General features: G+C 55.3%; 1 protein-coding gene across 3 annotated transcripts in view; it reads left to right on the top strand.

Moving 5' to 3' along the window:
* TSNARE1 (t-SNARE domain containing 1) overlaps positions 1-15,251 on the top strand; it is a 143,795-nt gene that overhangs the window by 69,609 nt on the left and 58,935 nt on the right. For all 3 annotated transcript variants that reach the window (XM_037803642.1, XM_037803640.1, XM_037803641.1), the window contains exons 5-6: positions 12,399-12,476; positions 12,727-12,796. In XM_037803642.1, the coding sequence (XP_037659570.1) occupies positions 12,399-12,476; positions 12,727-12,796 (148 nt within the window). The remainder of the gene's footprint in view (positions 1-12,398; positions 12,477-12,726; positions 12,797-15,251) is intronic.

Here is a 15,251-nt window from a genome sequence, read left to right as displayed (position 1 = left end):
GATGGGTTTGGGCAAGAGAGTGGGTGGGCTCCCTGGGAGGTGGTCTGGGCCTGCTCTGCACCTTTGGGCGTGTGTGTGTGTGTGTGTGTACACATGTGTGCATACCCTCCACTGCCCCACCCCGCCCTCTGCTTTCGGCTGTCACTCTCTGTCCTCTGGGATATAGCCTGACTCGGTTTCCCTGCCTCCTCCTCCCCACTTCCTTGGCCCCTGTCACCTGGCCTCCTTCAGTGGCTGCCAGTCGGGCTCTAGTTTTCTGCTTTCCTGCATCTCCCACCTGTGCCCCACCCAACCTTCAGGGGACCCACCAGGGACACCCTCATTTAAAACCCTTCCCAGGCAGGTTCTCTGTTGTCTGATGAGGAGTCTCGACCTCGTTGGGCCACCTTGTGCCCAGGAGGAGCTGGTTGTGCCAGCTCCGTGGGGTGGGGGGTGCTCTCACGCTGTGGTCACTCGTGGAAAGAAGGCCCAGTGCGGCCCACTTCCGGGCAAGGCCCCACGGTGCTGGCCCCGGCCTTTCTCACCTCCGTTTTGAGATTTCTCGGGGGGGGTGGGTACTACTTGGGTGTGGCTTTGGGTCCAGGCATGCTGGGTGGGCCCCTCATTCCCCAGATCTCTGGAAGGGCTCCCCAGTCTCCTGGGAAAAGCCTGGCCAGGATCCTTCCCTCCCGGGCCTCCCCTCCACGTACCCCCTTGTAGACGCGGTGGGGTATGCAGAGGGGCTGCCGGCCCCGGCGGCTGGGTGGCGTGTGGGGCTCGCCTGGCGTGCGAAGGGAGGTCTGCGCCGCCGGTGCCGTGAGCTGCCAGCCCCCCGGGTCCTGCTCCAGGCCCCCCTCGGTGGCCGCCCTGCTGCTGCAGGTGCCGTTGGGACCTGTTAGACGAGAGCGGGTGGCGGCGGGGCACGGGCCCGGGTGATGCGACGCAGCTGCCGGGTGCTGGGAAGGGCTCCCTTTGTCTCTGCAGCGGGCGGATGAGGCCGCGCGCGGGGCAGCGAGGTGCGCGGATATGGGCGCCGGGCAGGGCCGAGGCGCCTCCTGCTCCGTGGCGCTTTCGGGAGCCCCGTTATCTCCGCTCGCAGTGCAGCAGGGGCGGGAGGGAGGCCGGCTCTCAGCCCGATAAGTGCTGCTGAGTTTTTATTTCATGTCGCCGTCTGCGAGTGAAATCGCCGAGGTGATGTGAAGACAGAACCTGCACGGTGGCTTTTTCCTCCTTCCTTCTCCGGGGGCCGGGGCTGGGGGACAAAGAGCGCCCCGCTCCTTCGGGGGCCGAGGACAGTGGGGCCTGGTGGTGGGCGCGCTGCACAGCGTCTTTCGTTAAAGCTGGGGTTCCTTGGCCCCCTGAAGACCCCAGGCCCCAGCCTTGCCCTCGGACCTTGTCACTGATGGTTGGGGCCCGAGAGTCCCATCTCCCATCAAGAGCAGGGCGTCCTGTTTCTAGGGCACCCGCACATCGGGTCTATTTGGACCAGGGTGGTGGGTGGGGGGTGAGAGGGGCAGGGTTTGGGGTCTGCAAGCCTGAACTGAGGTTCATGGGGAAGCTGGCGCAGCTGGTGGCCTTGTCTGTGGGGGGCTGCGGGCAGCTGGGTGCCGGGGCACAGGTGATGCACTCGTCACCTGGAGGGTGTTTGGGGGGGATTGCGTCGTCGTCATGTCCGTCACACCGAGGGTGGCAGAGGAAGCCTCTGGGAAGCAGTTGGGAGGCAGGGGCAAGTGCCCACTGCAGACCCTGGCAGCCAGGACTTTATTCCTTGACACAGGAAATGCTCTGGGGGTCGTCTCGACACGGGGAGGAAGTGGTGGACAGGCCTTGTCCTGGCCTGAGGATCTGCCCAGGCTGGGAGGCGCGGGGAGGCAGCCGGGGCTCGGGCGGGAGGGGCTGCCGCAGCACACTGGGCCTCTGGCCTGGGGGCGCTGGGTTCGGAGGGTCCCCCAGCGGGGCTGGGCCGGGGAGGCAGGTGCAGGCGTTCTGGGGGCGTGCCTCTCCCCCACCCCACATGGGGCCCGGACTCGCCTTCTGGGAGTGTAACTTCTCTGCGGTGCGGCAGCCATCTGAGGGCACGGATCACGGGGCCTCGGAACACACACACCTGCCTCCCATCACGGCGGAGGTAACAGACACCCCACGAGCTCAGGAGACCCCGTGCCCCTTCCCAGCTGCCCCCTCGGCACCCCCCGTCGATTAGGTTTCTCTCTTTAGGGTTTCATGTACACGGGATCCCACAGTTCATCCTGTGCTGTGTCTGACCCCTCCCTCAGCCAAGTACGTTTAGGGGTCACCGCATTGGCTGCCTGTATTGCAGCCACCCCTTTTTATTACTCGGGTGCTCCACTCCTCGGGTGGACCGCAGTTTCTGTTTTCGTTTACCTGATGGCTGAGGTTGTCACTGTCTCCAGCTTTTGGCTGTAATGAATAAGGGTGTTATGAACAATTAAATTAAATCTTTGTGTACGAATGTTTCATTTTTTTTGCAGGGGAGTCAGGATAAATACCTAAGAGAGGAATTATTAGTCATATGCTAAGTGCAAGTTTAACATTTTAGGAAACTGCCAAACTGTCTTCCAAAGTGGTTGTACCATTCTCAGTCCCCACGAGCAGTGTTTGCATCTTTGGCCACATGTGACGTTGTTGCCCTCCTGTGGGTGGTGTGCAGCAATATCTCACTGGTTGTAGCTTTACTTTGTATTTCAGTGACGTTGACTATCTTGTCATGGGCTTATTGGTCATTTGTGAATCTTCTTTTGTGTATTTTTGTGCATTTTTATTGGGTTGGTGGTTTTACCATGCAATTATGTGAGCTCTTTATTCTGGATGCAAGGGCTTTGCCAGATAGGTGTGTTGTGAATATTTTCTCTCATGCTGTGGCTTGTCTTTTCTTTTTCTTAACTGTTTTTTGAGGGTCAAAAGTTTTACATTTTGATGTCATCAATAGTTTATTTTATGATTTTTGCATTTTGTATCCTATGTAAGAAATCTTTGCCTACTACAGGGGTGGAGAGATCTTGTCTTATGTTTTCTTTTACAAGTTGTATAGCTTTAGCTTTTGCTTTTACATCTGTTTACGATCCATGTTGGGTTAATTTGGGTGTTTGGTTAATTTTAGGTTGAGGTTCAATGGATATCCAGTTGTTCCATTGGTGGGAAAGGCTGTCCTGTTCCCACTGAACTGTCTCGACGCCTTGTCTAAAACCAGTTGACCACGTGTCCATGTGGAATATTGATTTGCTTCATTGACATATGTCTCTGCTTATGCCAAGAACACATTGTCTTGATTGCTGTAGCTATGAAATAAACGTTGAAATGAGTGGGAAGTGTTTCTTCCCACTTTGTTTCCTGGAAGAGTTTGTGTAGAACTGATACTACTCTTCCCTTGGATACCTGGCAGAGCTCAGCGGATCCGTGCTCTGAGCCTGGCAATTCCATTGTGGGACGACTCTGCACAACCACTGCAGCCTCTTTAATGGTGCAGCACTGCCCAGGTTATCTGTTTCTTCTCCAGTGGTGTTGGCAGTTTATTTTGTTTTTCAAAGAACTTGTCTATTTCATCTAAGTTGTCAATTTATTGGCATGAAGTTGTTCATAATATTCCTTTAGTAGACTTTTAAATTCTGTAGGAACTGTAGTGATATCTCTTCTTTCATTTTGACATTGCTCATTTGTGTCTTCTCTTTTTTGTTCTCGATTAGTGTGACTAGAAGTTCACCAATTTTATTGATTGTTTCAAAGAGACATATTTTGATTTCATTAATTTATGCTAATGGAATTTACTTGATTTCTGTTCATCTTTATTACTTTCTTCTGCTTACTTTGGGTGTAATTTGCTCTTGATCACTGACTTGAGACCTTTCATCTTTTCTAATATAAGCAGCTATTGTTATAAATTTCTCAGTATGCACCACTTCACTTATACACATTTGTGCATGTTGTGTTTTCATTTCATTATGTTAAAAATATTTTCTGATTTCTTTTGTAATTTCAGCTGTTACTAATGGTTATTTAGAAGCGTGTGTTTAATTTTCAAACAATTCTGTTTCCAGATATTTTCTATTATTGATTTCTAGTTTAATTCTGTTACAGTCAGAGAATATATTTTGTGTAATTTCTGTTACTTTAAATATGTTGAGACTTGCATTGTGGTCTGAAATGCAATCTATCGTGGTGAACATTCCAGGAGCATTTGACCAGAATATGTATTGTTGTTGGTGGCTGGGATGTTCTGCACACGTCAGTCGGGTCCAGTTGACTGACGGTCTGGACCCAGTCTCCTGTGTCCTTACTGATTTTCTTTCTCCTTCTATTGACTACAGAGAGAGGAGTCTTGATGTCTCTGAATGTAACTGTGGAATTGTCTGTTTCTCCTTTTAGTAGTATGAATTTTCAAGCTGTGATATTAGGTGTGGGCGTATTTAGGATCGTTTCATCTTTTTAATCTGTCGATCCCTTTATCATTGTAAAAATGTTCTTCATCTCAGGTTTTCTTCATTGTTCTGAATTTTGCTCTGCTATCGATGGAGTCACTTCTCCTTTTATGTGATTACTGTCTGCAGGCTACATTTTCCAATCCTTTCACTTCCAAGCTGTATCTGATTTTATATAGAGTGGCATTCTTGTATACAGTGCATAGCTGACTCTTGCATTTAATCCAGTCTGACACTTTCACTTTTTTCCTTTTGGCGCATGTTTAGACCAGCACCGTCCAATGGAGAATTTGCTGATAATGGAAATGTTCAATAATTGGCACTTTCCAAGATGGCAGCCACCAGCCAAATGTGGCTGTTGAGCTCTTCAAGTGGCTAGTGCCACCAAGGAATGGAATTTATAATTGCATTTAATTTTAACTAATTAAAATTTATACTTAAATTGCTACATGTAGCTAGTGGCTACTGTATTGGATAACTCAGGTATAGATCATTTTTCTTTAATGTAAATACCAGTATGTTCAGACTTAAATCTGTCATCTTGCTATTTGCTTTTTATATTTCACTTTTATTTCTTTCTTACTTCCCTTTTGTAGAGTAATTGTGTGTTGCTTGGTATTCCATTTTATGTTGCTGTTGGCTCATTAGGTATACCTGTTTGTTTTGTGTTTTAGTGGTTGCCCCAGAGTTTACAATATACATCTTTAACATTTCACAGCTGACCTTCAGACATTATTATATTGTTTCACATATAATGTGTGACTCTTACCATAATATTCTTCCATTTCTCCCTTCTCATCCTGTATTTATTGTTTTCTTACTACTGCTTTACATGTTATCAACACATTTTTACGAGCAACACACTGTTGTTGATTTTGCTTTCATAATTAATTGTCTTTTAAAGAAATTTAAAATGAGAAAATATGTCTTCCTTTTTTTTTACCATCATGCTTAACAACCTGGTACTGGTTCTTTATGTATTTTATCATCTCCTTTTGACCTGAAGAACTTCTTTTAACATTTCTTATAGTGCACATCTGGTACAGCAGATTTTCTCAGCTTTTGTCTGTGTAAAATAAGTCCTTATTTGCCTCTTTTTTTTGTTAGAGAAGTTGTGGGTCTACAGAACCCTCAGAGACCACTCTAGTATTAACACCACACGTGGGTGTGGGACACTTGTTACACTTGATGAAAGCATTTTTATAACCGTGCTATTAACTAAAGCCCATGGTTTAACAGGGTTCACTGCTTGTGTTGTGCCTTCTAAGTTTTTATTCTAGTACTCTATGTACAACTTAATATTCCTCCTTTTAACCACACTCAGGTATGTATTTCAGTGCTGTTGGTTACGTTCACAATTTTCTGCTACCATCGCCACCATCCATTCCCAAAACATTTTCATCGTTCCAAATAGATCGCCTCTATTTTTGAACTATATTTTTTCTGGGTGTAGAATTCTGGTGGAAAGCTCTCTTTTAGCACTTTTTTGTCTTTTGGCTTCCACAGTTTCGAGTGAGAGAACGAAGTCATTCTTGTATTTTCTTCCTCTATGGGATGTGCAGTTTTTCCTCTGGCTCGTTTTAAGGTTTTTATCATTATCAATGTTTTGTTTTGTTTTGTTTTGTTTTTTGCAATTTCTCAGAACTGTCAGTTTATATTTTCAGAAAATTTGGGTACATCTCAGCATTATTTCTTCAAACTATTTTTTTGTTTGTTTGCTTCTCCCTCTCCCCTCTTCTTATGGAACTCTTCTTCAATGAATGCTGTCTCTGCGGCTCTGTTGACTTATTCTTTTTCAGTCTCTGTGCTTCATTTTGTTTGTTTCTTTCTTTTTGTCTTTAGTTTCACGGGTCCTCCCTTTTGCTGCCTCATCTGCTGTTAATCCCAATCAGTGAAATGTTCATTTCAAACATATTTCATCTTATGGGTTCCGTTTTGGTCTTTTCCTGATGCCGTTTTAGTGGCCTTATAATAGTGACTTTAACGTACTTCTCTACGGATTCTGTTGTCTGTCACTTCTGGATCTCCTTCTGTTGACTGACTTTTCCCCTGGTTCTGGGTCACATTTTCCTGTTTCTTCATATGTCTAATAATTTTTAGTTGAATGACAGACATTGTGCCTTTTATGTCATCAAGTACTGGATTTTGTAGTTTTCCACTAACTAGGAGTGGTCTTTGTTCTGGGAGGCAGTTAGGTGACTTGTGAATCCCTTTCATCTTTTTGAGGCTTGTTTTAAAAAATTTCGGGCACCTCTGGAGCAGCCGTCACGGCGACGCTGATGCAGCCGCGCTCCTGGGGCACACCCCTCCTGCGCCCACCACTCAGCTCCAGGTGTTCGTTGAGGGCTCCCTCTTCTTGTCGTGCGAGCACGGATGACTTCCAGCCCGGCTTTGCTCGGGGTCTTGTGAGGCTTGCGTGTCCCTGGTCATTGGTACTTTCCCTGAGTTGTTCTTTCCCTGCCCTTGTGGGGTATCGCCATGTGTGTGCATGGACTTCCGTTCAACATGCTCAGGGCCCTCCGGCGGCTTCTGGAGCTCTCTCTCTGCCGGCTCTCATCCCTGGATCTCTGCCCACCGAGGGCAGCTGCTCGTCTGTGCCTCTCCAGAGCCCCCATGCTCTCCCCCACCCAGCGTGCCTATGGGGCTCTGTATTGGTCCCTGCTCCCCGCTCATAGGCTGGAGTTCTCTTGGGCAGAAAGCCGGGTGACCATGGGGCATGGCTCATTTTCCTTCCCTTCTCTTGGGACCACGATACTGTGCTGGCTGCTGTCTATTATCAGGAAGTGACCGCTTCCTGTACTGCATCCGGTTTGTGGGCTGTTTCTAAGGGAAGGTAATTCTAGATCCTCACGGGGAGGCCAGGGTCCTCTAATTATCTGCCTTGCTGTTTCACGAGAACTTGGCTTATCGTCCATGTCAATTTCTGTGTACCATTTAACCCTGCATTTCTGTTCCACCGCCCATCTCTGACCTGGGAATCCCCCCGGATGTTAACTGCTGCCGCTGGACGTCTCTGCTCCGCTCACCTGGAGGCCCCTCAGACCCCACCTCACCCACAGCGAACCCTCTGTCTGTCCTCTCGGCCTGTCTGCCCTTTCCTGTGGCAGTGAGCAGCCCAACTCCACCCCAGCGTGTCTAGGCCGACCCCTGGAGTCGCCCCACAGTTCTCCTTCATCCCTCGCTGTTTGAGCCGTCCTCTATTTTGTCACCCCTTTTCCCCTGGCTCCTCTGGTTTCCCTCCTCACACCCCGGACCCCGCCTGTCATTCGTCACCTGCTCCGGGATGCAGAGGCTCAGTTAGTGTTTGCACGGTGAATGTGTCACTGTCCAGCTGCCCCCGGGGGGTGGCCGCTGTCGAGTGTGTGGTCTGGGAGCGTATGAGGCAGTGGGACAATGAACTAACACATTTCAGAACTAACCCTTCCCTTCTGTGACTCCCAACCTCATGTCTGCGGGAACGGGAAGTCCTGCTTTGCCTCCGGCCCTTGGTTAACGCTAGTGTTGGCGTGTCGGGTAAATTAGAGGTTATGCTGCTGTAGCAGGGACCCCAAATCCCAGGGCGCAGGTGAGACGGGACTGTTCTCTCAGGTAACAGCACAGGCAGCTCTCCTCCACGGGGCCTTTCGGGGTCCGGGTTCCTTCTGTCGGCAGCCCCATGTGCCCCTGGGGCATCCTCCCCATCTGCCCTGTCGGCATCCAGCTCGAGAAAAAAGGGTGCAAGGCCGTTGTGGGTGAGCAGCTTCCTGGGAAGATGTGAGAGGGAAATTCCACTTCTCTTCCCAGATTCCAGGGGTAAGAATCTAGTCTCATGTCCTCTGGCTGCAAAGGAGGCTGGGAAATGTAGTTGTCAGCCGGGCGGCCATGGCCCCGGGAGGAAGAAAGGACTGGATTTTGGGGAGACAGCCGGCAGTCTCCAGTTTGAGCAGCACGGGCAGCGTCCCCTGCTGAAGCGCACCCCTCGCGGATGTCGGTTGGCTGGAAGGTGCGCAGTCCAGGTGGTGGGCTGAGCCGCTGTCCCTCCTGCGCCGTGCGGCTTAGTGGGCCTCGTCCTCATCCACAGGCTTTGCACGTCACCGCCCCACCCCGCCCCAGTCTTGACGCCAAGGAAGCCAGCTGGCAGCCTCCCCACCTTCTCCCCCTCCCTGGTTTTCGCTCTCGCCCACAGTGGTGCTAGGTGTTTACCAAACTCCATAGCGGCTGTCAGAAATATCTGGGCTGCACCTGCTGCTGTTGCCAGGCCGACACGCCCACTGCCTCCCGCTCGGGGAGGGGGGGTCCGCGGGCAGCTCACGGGGGTGTGTGGTGGAGCCTTGTCATCGTCCCCGGCCCTGGGACCAGAGCCAGCCCTGGACGCTGCTCCTCAGGGCAACTGCCCAGCCCCCAGCCTCTCAGCCCCATCCCCCTTGGCTGCTGATGGGCTTGACCTGCAGGCCTGAGGCCCGTCTCACCCCACAAGAGGGCTCTGCAGGGACCCTGCTGTGCGGCCGGTGCCTGGCCTCTTGGCTCCGGCCCTGTTACCCAGCCTTGGCGTTCCGGACACTCCCTGGGCGATGTGGCCTGGCTCTGCCTTCAGGCTCCTTTCAGGGCTCTGGGGTTCTGCCAGCCCGTCCCTGGCCCTGCTTCTGCTTGTCCTGCCCCTTCCCACATGTCCTCTGAGTGGTCCAGGACTCCTCGTCTCTAAGGGCAGCTGTCTCTGCACTCAGATTCCAGTCCCACCGTGGTGGGTCCCCGAGCCTCCCAGCCTTGGCTGTGTCACCCCTCAGCTGTAGATGCAGGGGCTAAGAAGGATGCACTCAGCTGGGATGAGCAGTGTGTTGGCAAGGCCTCCTTGGGGCGTGGTGGGCAGGGGAGAATGCGAGGGTGCCAGGGGCTCGAAGAGGAGATGGCTGCCCCTCCCAGGGCCTTCGGAGAGGGAAGCTTCCGGAACAGAAGTTGGAGAGGGAGCAGCTCCTGTGCCTTCTCCAGAGCCTTTTTACCCCAAGGTGGCTTCCGGAATCGTCTAGACACAGATGCAGAGAATAGGAAGGAGTCTCCAAATCAATTAGTTTCTTATTTCATTTTGAAGAGAAGAGAAGAGATAGGGAGTGGCATTTTCAGGGCCCCTGCCCTGGGCTAGTCCTTTAGGGATCTTGCTGGATGTGCTGAGGAGCCTGCAGAGAACGAGTGCTCTCCGTGGTCACGGAGCTCAGCTGCCCTCTGTCCCCTGGACTCCCGGTGGCCTCTGCTCCCTTTGGAGAGCCTGTCATGTCAGAGGGCTGAGTTGCAGCTCCGAGGCCCCCACCAGAACTTCCCATAAGGCCCACGGGGCAGGTGCATCCTCAGCTCTCAGCTCCATCCTTAAAGAAGTCAGGCATTCGGAGAGCAGGGCCTTCTTGAGTTTTGAGGCCCATTTGCCTGTTTCCTGGCCAGCCCTCTTGTCTCACTGTGGTAGACCCAGGCCCGAGGCTGGAGCTGGCCCTGACGGCCGAGTTGAAGACGGGGCAGCCACGGAAGTGGGGCCATCTGGGCTAGGGCCTGGGGCAGAAGTGAGGTGGGTGTGGGGAGGTGGTGTGGCCTGGTGGACAACTCTTTCTTCTGGAGAATGTCGATATCCCATGGCAGTGTCCCTGCCTGTGCTGTGTGAGAATGTGGGGACCCTCATGGCAGCCACCGCCGCATAGCGGCTGCTTTGGGTCACATGGCGCCCCACCCCGACCCTCCCACACCTGTCAGTGAGGTGGGACGCCGGGCTCCGAGGGCTCCGGGTCTTGCCCAGGACCTCACAGCTCCGCAGGGGGGAGCCACCCTGCTTCTTCAGCCCAGCTCCCGCGGCGAGGGTGGGAAACTGCTGTCGGGTCGGCCTGGGTGGTTTCCCCAGCCCGTTGGCGTGACTCTGTGAGAGCCAAGCACTTGGACTCCGCCACTTACTGGCGCCGTGACCTTGGCCAAGCTGCTGGCCCTCTCTGGGCCTCGGCCGCCTCGGGGAGCGTAACCCCAGCCTCGGTAGAGGGTGCCGGGCAGATTCCACGGGCCCAGGCCCGATGGCGTTGCCCCCGGGTGCAGCAGTCTGTCCGTGACCTTGTGCCTGTCCTCAGGGCTGGGGCTCGAGTGGAGTCACCCCGGGACCCGAGCCTGTGGGTGCAGGCATGCAGGGAGGCGGGTGTGAATGCAGTTTCCTGGCCACAGGTGGTGAGCCGAGCCAGCTTCCTCTCCGGGACCCTCCCTGCTGCAGCCTGGGGTCTGGGGGTGCTGAGCGGGGAGAGGGGCCGAGCAGGATGAGTCGCCTGTCGCCAGGACGGGCCTCTGGCAGCCTGGTGCCCTGCCGGGAGCCCTGGCTGGGGGGTCAGGGGTCGGCTCTGACTCGCCGGGCAGCCTGGCGGCCTGAGTCCTGGTGGGCAAGCAGACCCCTCACCAGAGGTGTGGCGCTGCCCCGGTGCCGGGTCCTCAGGCAGGTTGGAGAGGTGAGAGTTCTGGAGGGTCCCTGCAACCCGGGGTCTTCACCCCCCGGACCACAGGACCTTCACTGCATCCTCTTTTTCTTACGTTTTATTGTAGAAAAGTCCTAAATACAGGAAAGTTGAAAGACTTGTTCAGTGACTGCACGTGGGCCCGCCCTGAGCGTCGCATGGCCTTATTTTCCCTCACGTCCGGCCCCGCCTGCCCTGGCCCGTCCCTCCGGCTGTCCTGCTTCCCCTGCGTTTCAGCGTGAGGTGCAGCCCCCTGGACGCTGTCCTGAGGTCAGATGGCCTGAATGAGCGCACGCCTCGGCAGGTGCTGCTGGGGAGCTCGACGGAGGCGTGTGCCCGCGTTGACCCCCAGCCCCCCGTCAGAGCACAGACACGACCCTGCCCGGGACAGGGCCCCTCCTGCACCCCGGCCCCCAGCCCCGAGCAGCCCCTGTTCTGTGCTGTCCCCGAGATGACCCTTGCTATTCCGGAACCTCCTGGAAAGGGAGCGCCCTGGCTCTCAGTGAGTCTCATCGGCCACAGGGCCAGACGGACGGCCAGACGCATGGTCTCCTCTGGGTTTCAGCTCTTGGCACTGAGGCTGCTGCGGCCCCTGCACACCAGCTTCTGTGGGGACCCGGCTGGGGTAGGGGTGTGCTTGGGGTGTGGGGTCCGGCCTGCCTGCCCACGGCGGCCCTGTCTCAAGCCTGCACCCGGGGGTGTCCACCCCTCGGCCCACCCACTCCTGTCTGCTTTTCTTTCCACACAGAGATAAAAGCACCTGACGTAAAATTCAAGACCTTAACCGTTTTAAAGTGCACAGTCAGTGGCTTTTAGTACAGTTATATGGCCATCACATGCTCTTAATTCCAGAATGTTTTCTTCTCTCTAAAAAGAAACCTGCTAGCAGCCCCCACATCCCCCCAGTGATTGACCCCGCCCCCTCTGGTGACTGCCCCCTGCCTCCCACCCACCACCCCGGCCTCCACTCCCCTCCTCCACACTCCCCCCAGCAACTCTGCACCCCACTGGCGACTGCCCCCTACTTTCTGTCTCTGGACTCGCCATTCAGGGCACTTCATGGAAACGGACCAGAACCAGGCGTGGCCCGCTGGGCCTGGCTTCTTTTGTGCAGCCCGGCATTTTCAGGTTCTTGGGTGTCGGCGTGCCAGGGCATGCTGCCGTGTCCCGGCTGAGCAGCGGTGCCTGTGTGTCCACACCCATCTTGTTTCCCTGCTCACCTCTTGGTGGACACCTGGGTGGCTCCCCTTTGGCCTCTGGGAGGGACACTGCAGTGACACTGGGGGCGGGTTCCTGCGTGGACCTGCTTTCATCCCTGGTGGGGGCAGCCAGGCGGCACTGCCGGGTCTACGGCGTCTGCGTGTTCAGCTGTTTGAGGAGCCGCCCTGTTGGCTTTGCTCCTTCCTGCGGCCTGTGAGTGCCGGGCAGGCAGGGCTGGGTGTCTGATGCTGCGCCAGGCCACTGGGGGAGGACGCAAGGAGTGGGGGCCCTGCTGCTGGGAAACAAACATGCTCTCCTGTCCCCTGTCTGCTCTCAGCTACCCCGGTCGACCCCAGCGACCTCCAGGACCTGTTCCAGGAGATGGCTGCCAATGTCTTCCGGATCAACTCCAACGGTAGGTCCGCCCCCAGCCTGCGGCCGCTACCCCAGCCTAGTCATGGGCCCAACCCTGCTCTGCCCCCTGGGAGGCGAGGTGACCTTGGGGGCAGCGGACACTTGTGAATGACCCTTCCTGGCTGTGGCAGGTGCATGGGCCACGTTGATGGCTGCCCGTCCCCATCCCCATATCCTCTTTTCCCCTACCAGAGCCTGCCTGGCAGTAAGCGCCCTTCTGCCCTCACACCTGCCCTTCTTCTCTTGGGCAGTGACCTCCTTGGAGCAGAGCCTGCGGTCCCTGGGGACGCCGAGTGACACACAGGAGCTGCGGGACAGCCTGTGAGTGTGTGTCAGGCCGCCACACCCTCGTGCCTGGGTGCAGCATGCGTGTGGGTGTGTGAGCATGGGGGCATGGGCATGCTCGCATGCATAGCACGTCCGTGCACCTGTTCACCAACAGCCCTGTGACTGCACATGCACGTGCCACAACCGCAAACACCACAACCACACACATTGCTGCACTCACCATGGCTGCACACACTGCTGCACATGCCGTGACTGCACACGCCTGCCAGCCAGTCCCTGGTCAGAGCACACCTGTAGAAGGTCCTGACCCTGGTGGCTGTGTGGCCCTGCCTGGGGCACCTGGATGGTCCCCAGGCCGACAGGTGTAGAAGCCAGTTGTACCTGGGGACATTGCACAAGCAAGCAGGCCCCCAGTGCTCAGAGGGGTGCTGTACCAGGGCTCTCCAGATTCCAGTTGCCCACTGACATGCCCAAGCTTGCGTTCACCCACACAGTGCCAGCACTCTCGCACACTTGGGAGTGTGCACATGGACAAGGCCACACACAGGTGTGCCATTTACACCCACACTGGTGGGTGGGAGCGGGACTTCAGGGTGTTGACCCACCCATGGGGCCGCAGCCTCTCCAGGGTGGCGCCATGGGGCTTCCCCTTTAGGGTTGGCCAGCACCTGCCCGGGGTCAGGGCAGGGGCGAGGGCCCTGCCAGGGACAGTCACTCACTGCAGGCAGCTGGTTTGCTGGGGATGAGAGAGTAGGTCTCTGTGTTTTGGGGGGCGAGTGTGTTGACTGTGGGGTGCTGGCCCTGCCAGGGCCCAGGGCAGGGGCAGCTTTGCCCAGGCCCCACCTCTCGAGCAGCTGGCGGCTCCTGGAACAGGACCTTCAGCCATCCTTGTGGGTGACAAAGCCTTCGATGGCCAGTCCTGCAGGGCAGGGACCTCCAGGGCCAGTGTGTGCAGATTCCAGGGCTGCGCCTCATCAGATCTCGGGAAGTGCCCAGCCGTCAGCGCCTCACCTCCATGCCCTGATGTCCACAGGCACCCGGCCAGCCTCCCCAGCTGGGGCCTTGTGGTTTGGGAGACCCGTGCTGGGTGCCCGTCTGCTTCAGTGAGGCCTGGGTGTCATCTGTAGCTTTCATGTTTCTGCCCTGAAGACGCCGGGTGCTTCGGGGTTGATAATTGTGTGGCATCGTGCCACACTGCAGGGTGGGACTCCTCACCGCTGGGGCTTGGCCCAGCTCTCCTCTCCTGGATCACTCCAGCAGCCTCAGGGGAGGAGAGGAGGCGGTCTCATCCCTGCCTTGCACGTGAGGACACTGAGGTCTGAGGGAGGTTAAGTGTGTGGGCCGGGGGCACCTCTCTGAACTGTTAGAGCCTGGCCCAAATCCACCCACCTACCCTTCCCTTCATCCACCTTTCCATCCACCAAGACAACTAGACACTCACCCATCTGTCCATCGATCCATCAGTTCATCCATCCGTCCATCCATCCATCCACCCACCCACCCATCTACCCACCCACCCATCCACTCATCCTTCCCTCCATCCCCTCACTCTCCATCCATTATCCATCCACCTAAATACTCATCTATCTGTCCATCGATCCATCAGTCCCTCTGTCTGTCCACCCATCCATCCACCCGTCCACTTATCCATCCATCCATCCCTCCATGCACTCACTCTATATTCATTATTTATCTACCTATATACTCAACCGTCAGTCCATCAGTCCATCTGTCTGTCCACCCATCCACCCATCCATCCGGCCTCCATCCAGCTCATGTTTGCTGATCACAGCCATGCGCCTGGGGACATGAGAATCCCCAAGGCAAGTCCCTCGCCTTCAGGGAGCTTGCAGTGTAGCGAGGAGCCCTTGAGGAGCGGTTTGTCCAGGGGTGCTGAGATGGCAGGCGGTGGGAGCCCAGGGAGCGTCCCCCTAGCCAGGGAGGGCAGGTGAGCCGAGACCCAGGCTGACCCCCGTGTGGATGCCCCTCCCTGTGAAGCTGGGCACCCTGGGTCCTGATGGCCAGCGCTCTGCCCCACCCTCCCTGGGCCCAGCCCTGCAGTGGGCTGCGATGCCACTGGGGGCTGCGCCCGGGCTCTGCCAGTGCTGAGAGGCCTGGTCCCCAGGTGCCCCCTCCTCTGCCACCTCCCTGAGGCCCCCAGCTTCCTGCCCCAGAAGACTCGAGGGCAAGGAGGTGGGGAGGAGGGGAGCCCCAGGCCCCAGGCGCTGCCGTCTTTCGCTACCTCTTCAAAAACCACTCTGTTCAAAATTAACACGAGTCAAGGCTCCAGTGCTTGAGGTGGCACGGTGCCTGTGCAGATCTGAGGAGCCGTTCTATTTTTAATTATTCTTTTTATTTCTTTTTTGAAATAACATTTATTTTTTTCTGATTGTGAAAGGAACATATGCTCATTACAGAAAATCTGGACATGCAGGATGTCTCGGGAACCACTGTTACATTTTGGTGATCCCTGCCAGCCTTTTCTCAA

The sequence above is a fragment of the Choloepus didactylus genome, chromosome 14, assembly GCF_015220235.1.
Source record: "Choloepus didactylus isolate mChoDid1 chromosome 14, mChoDid1.pri, whole genome shotgun sequence".
NCBI lineage: Eukaryota > Metazoa > Chordata > Mammalia > Pilosa > Megalonychidae > Choloepus > Choloepus didactylus.
The sequence above is the reverse complement of the archived record's forward strand: the minus strand, read 5'-3'. Positions and strand labels throughout refer to the sequence as shown.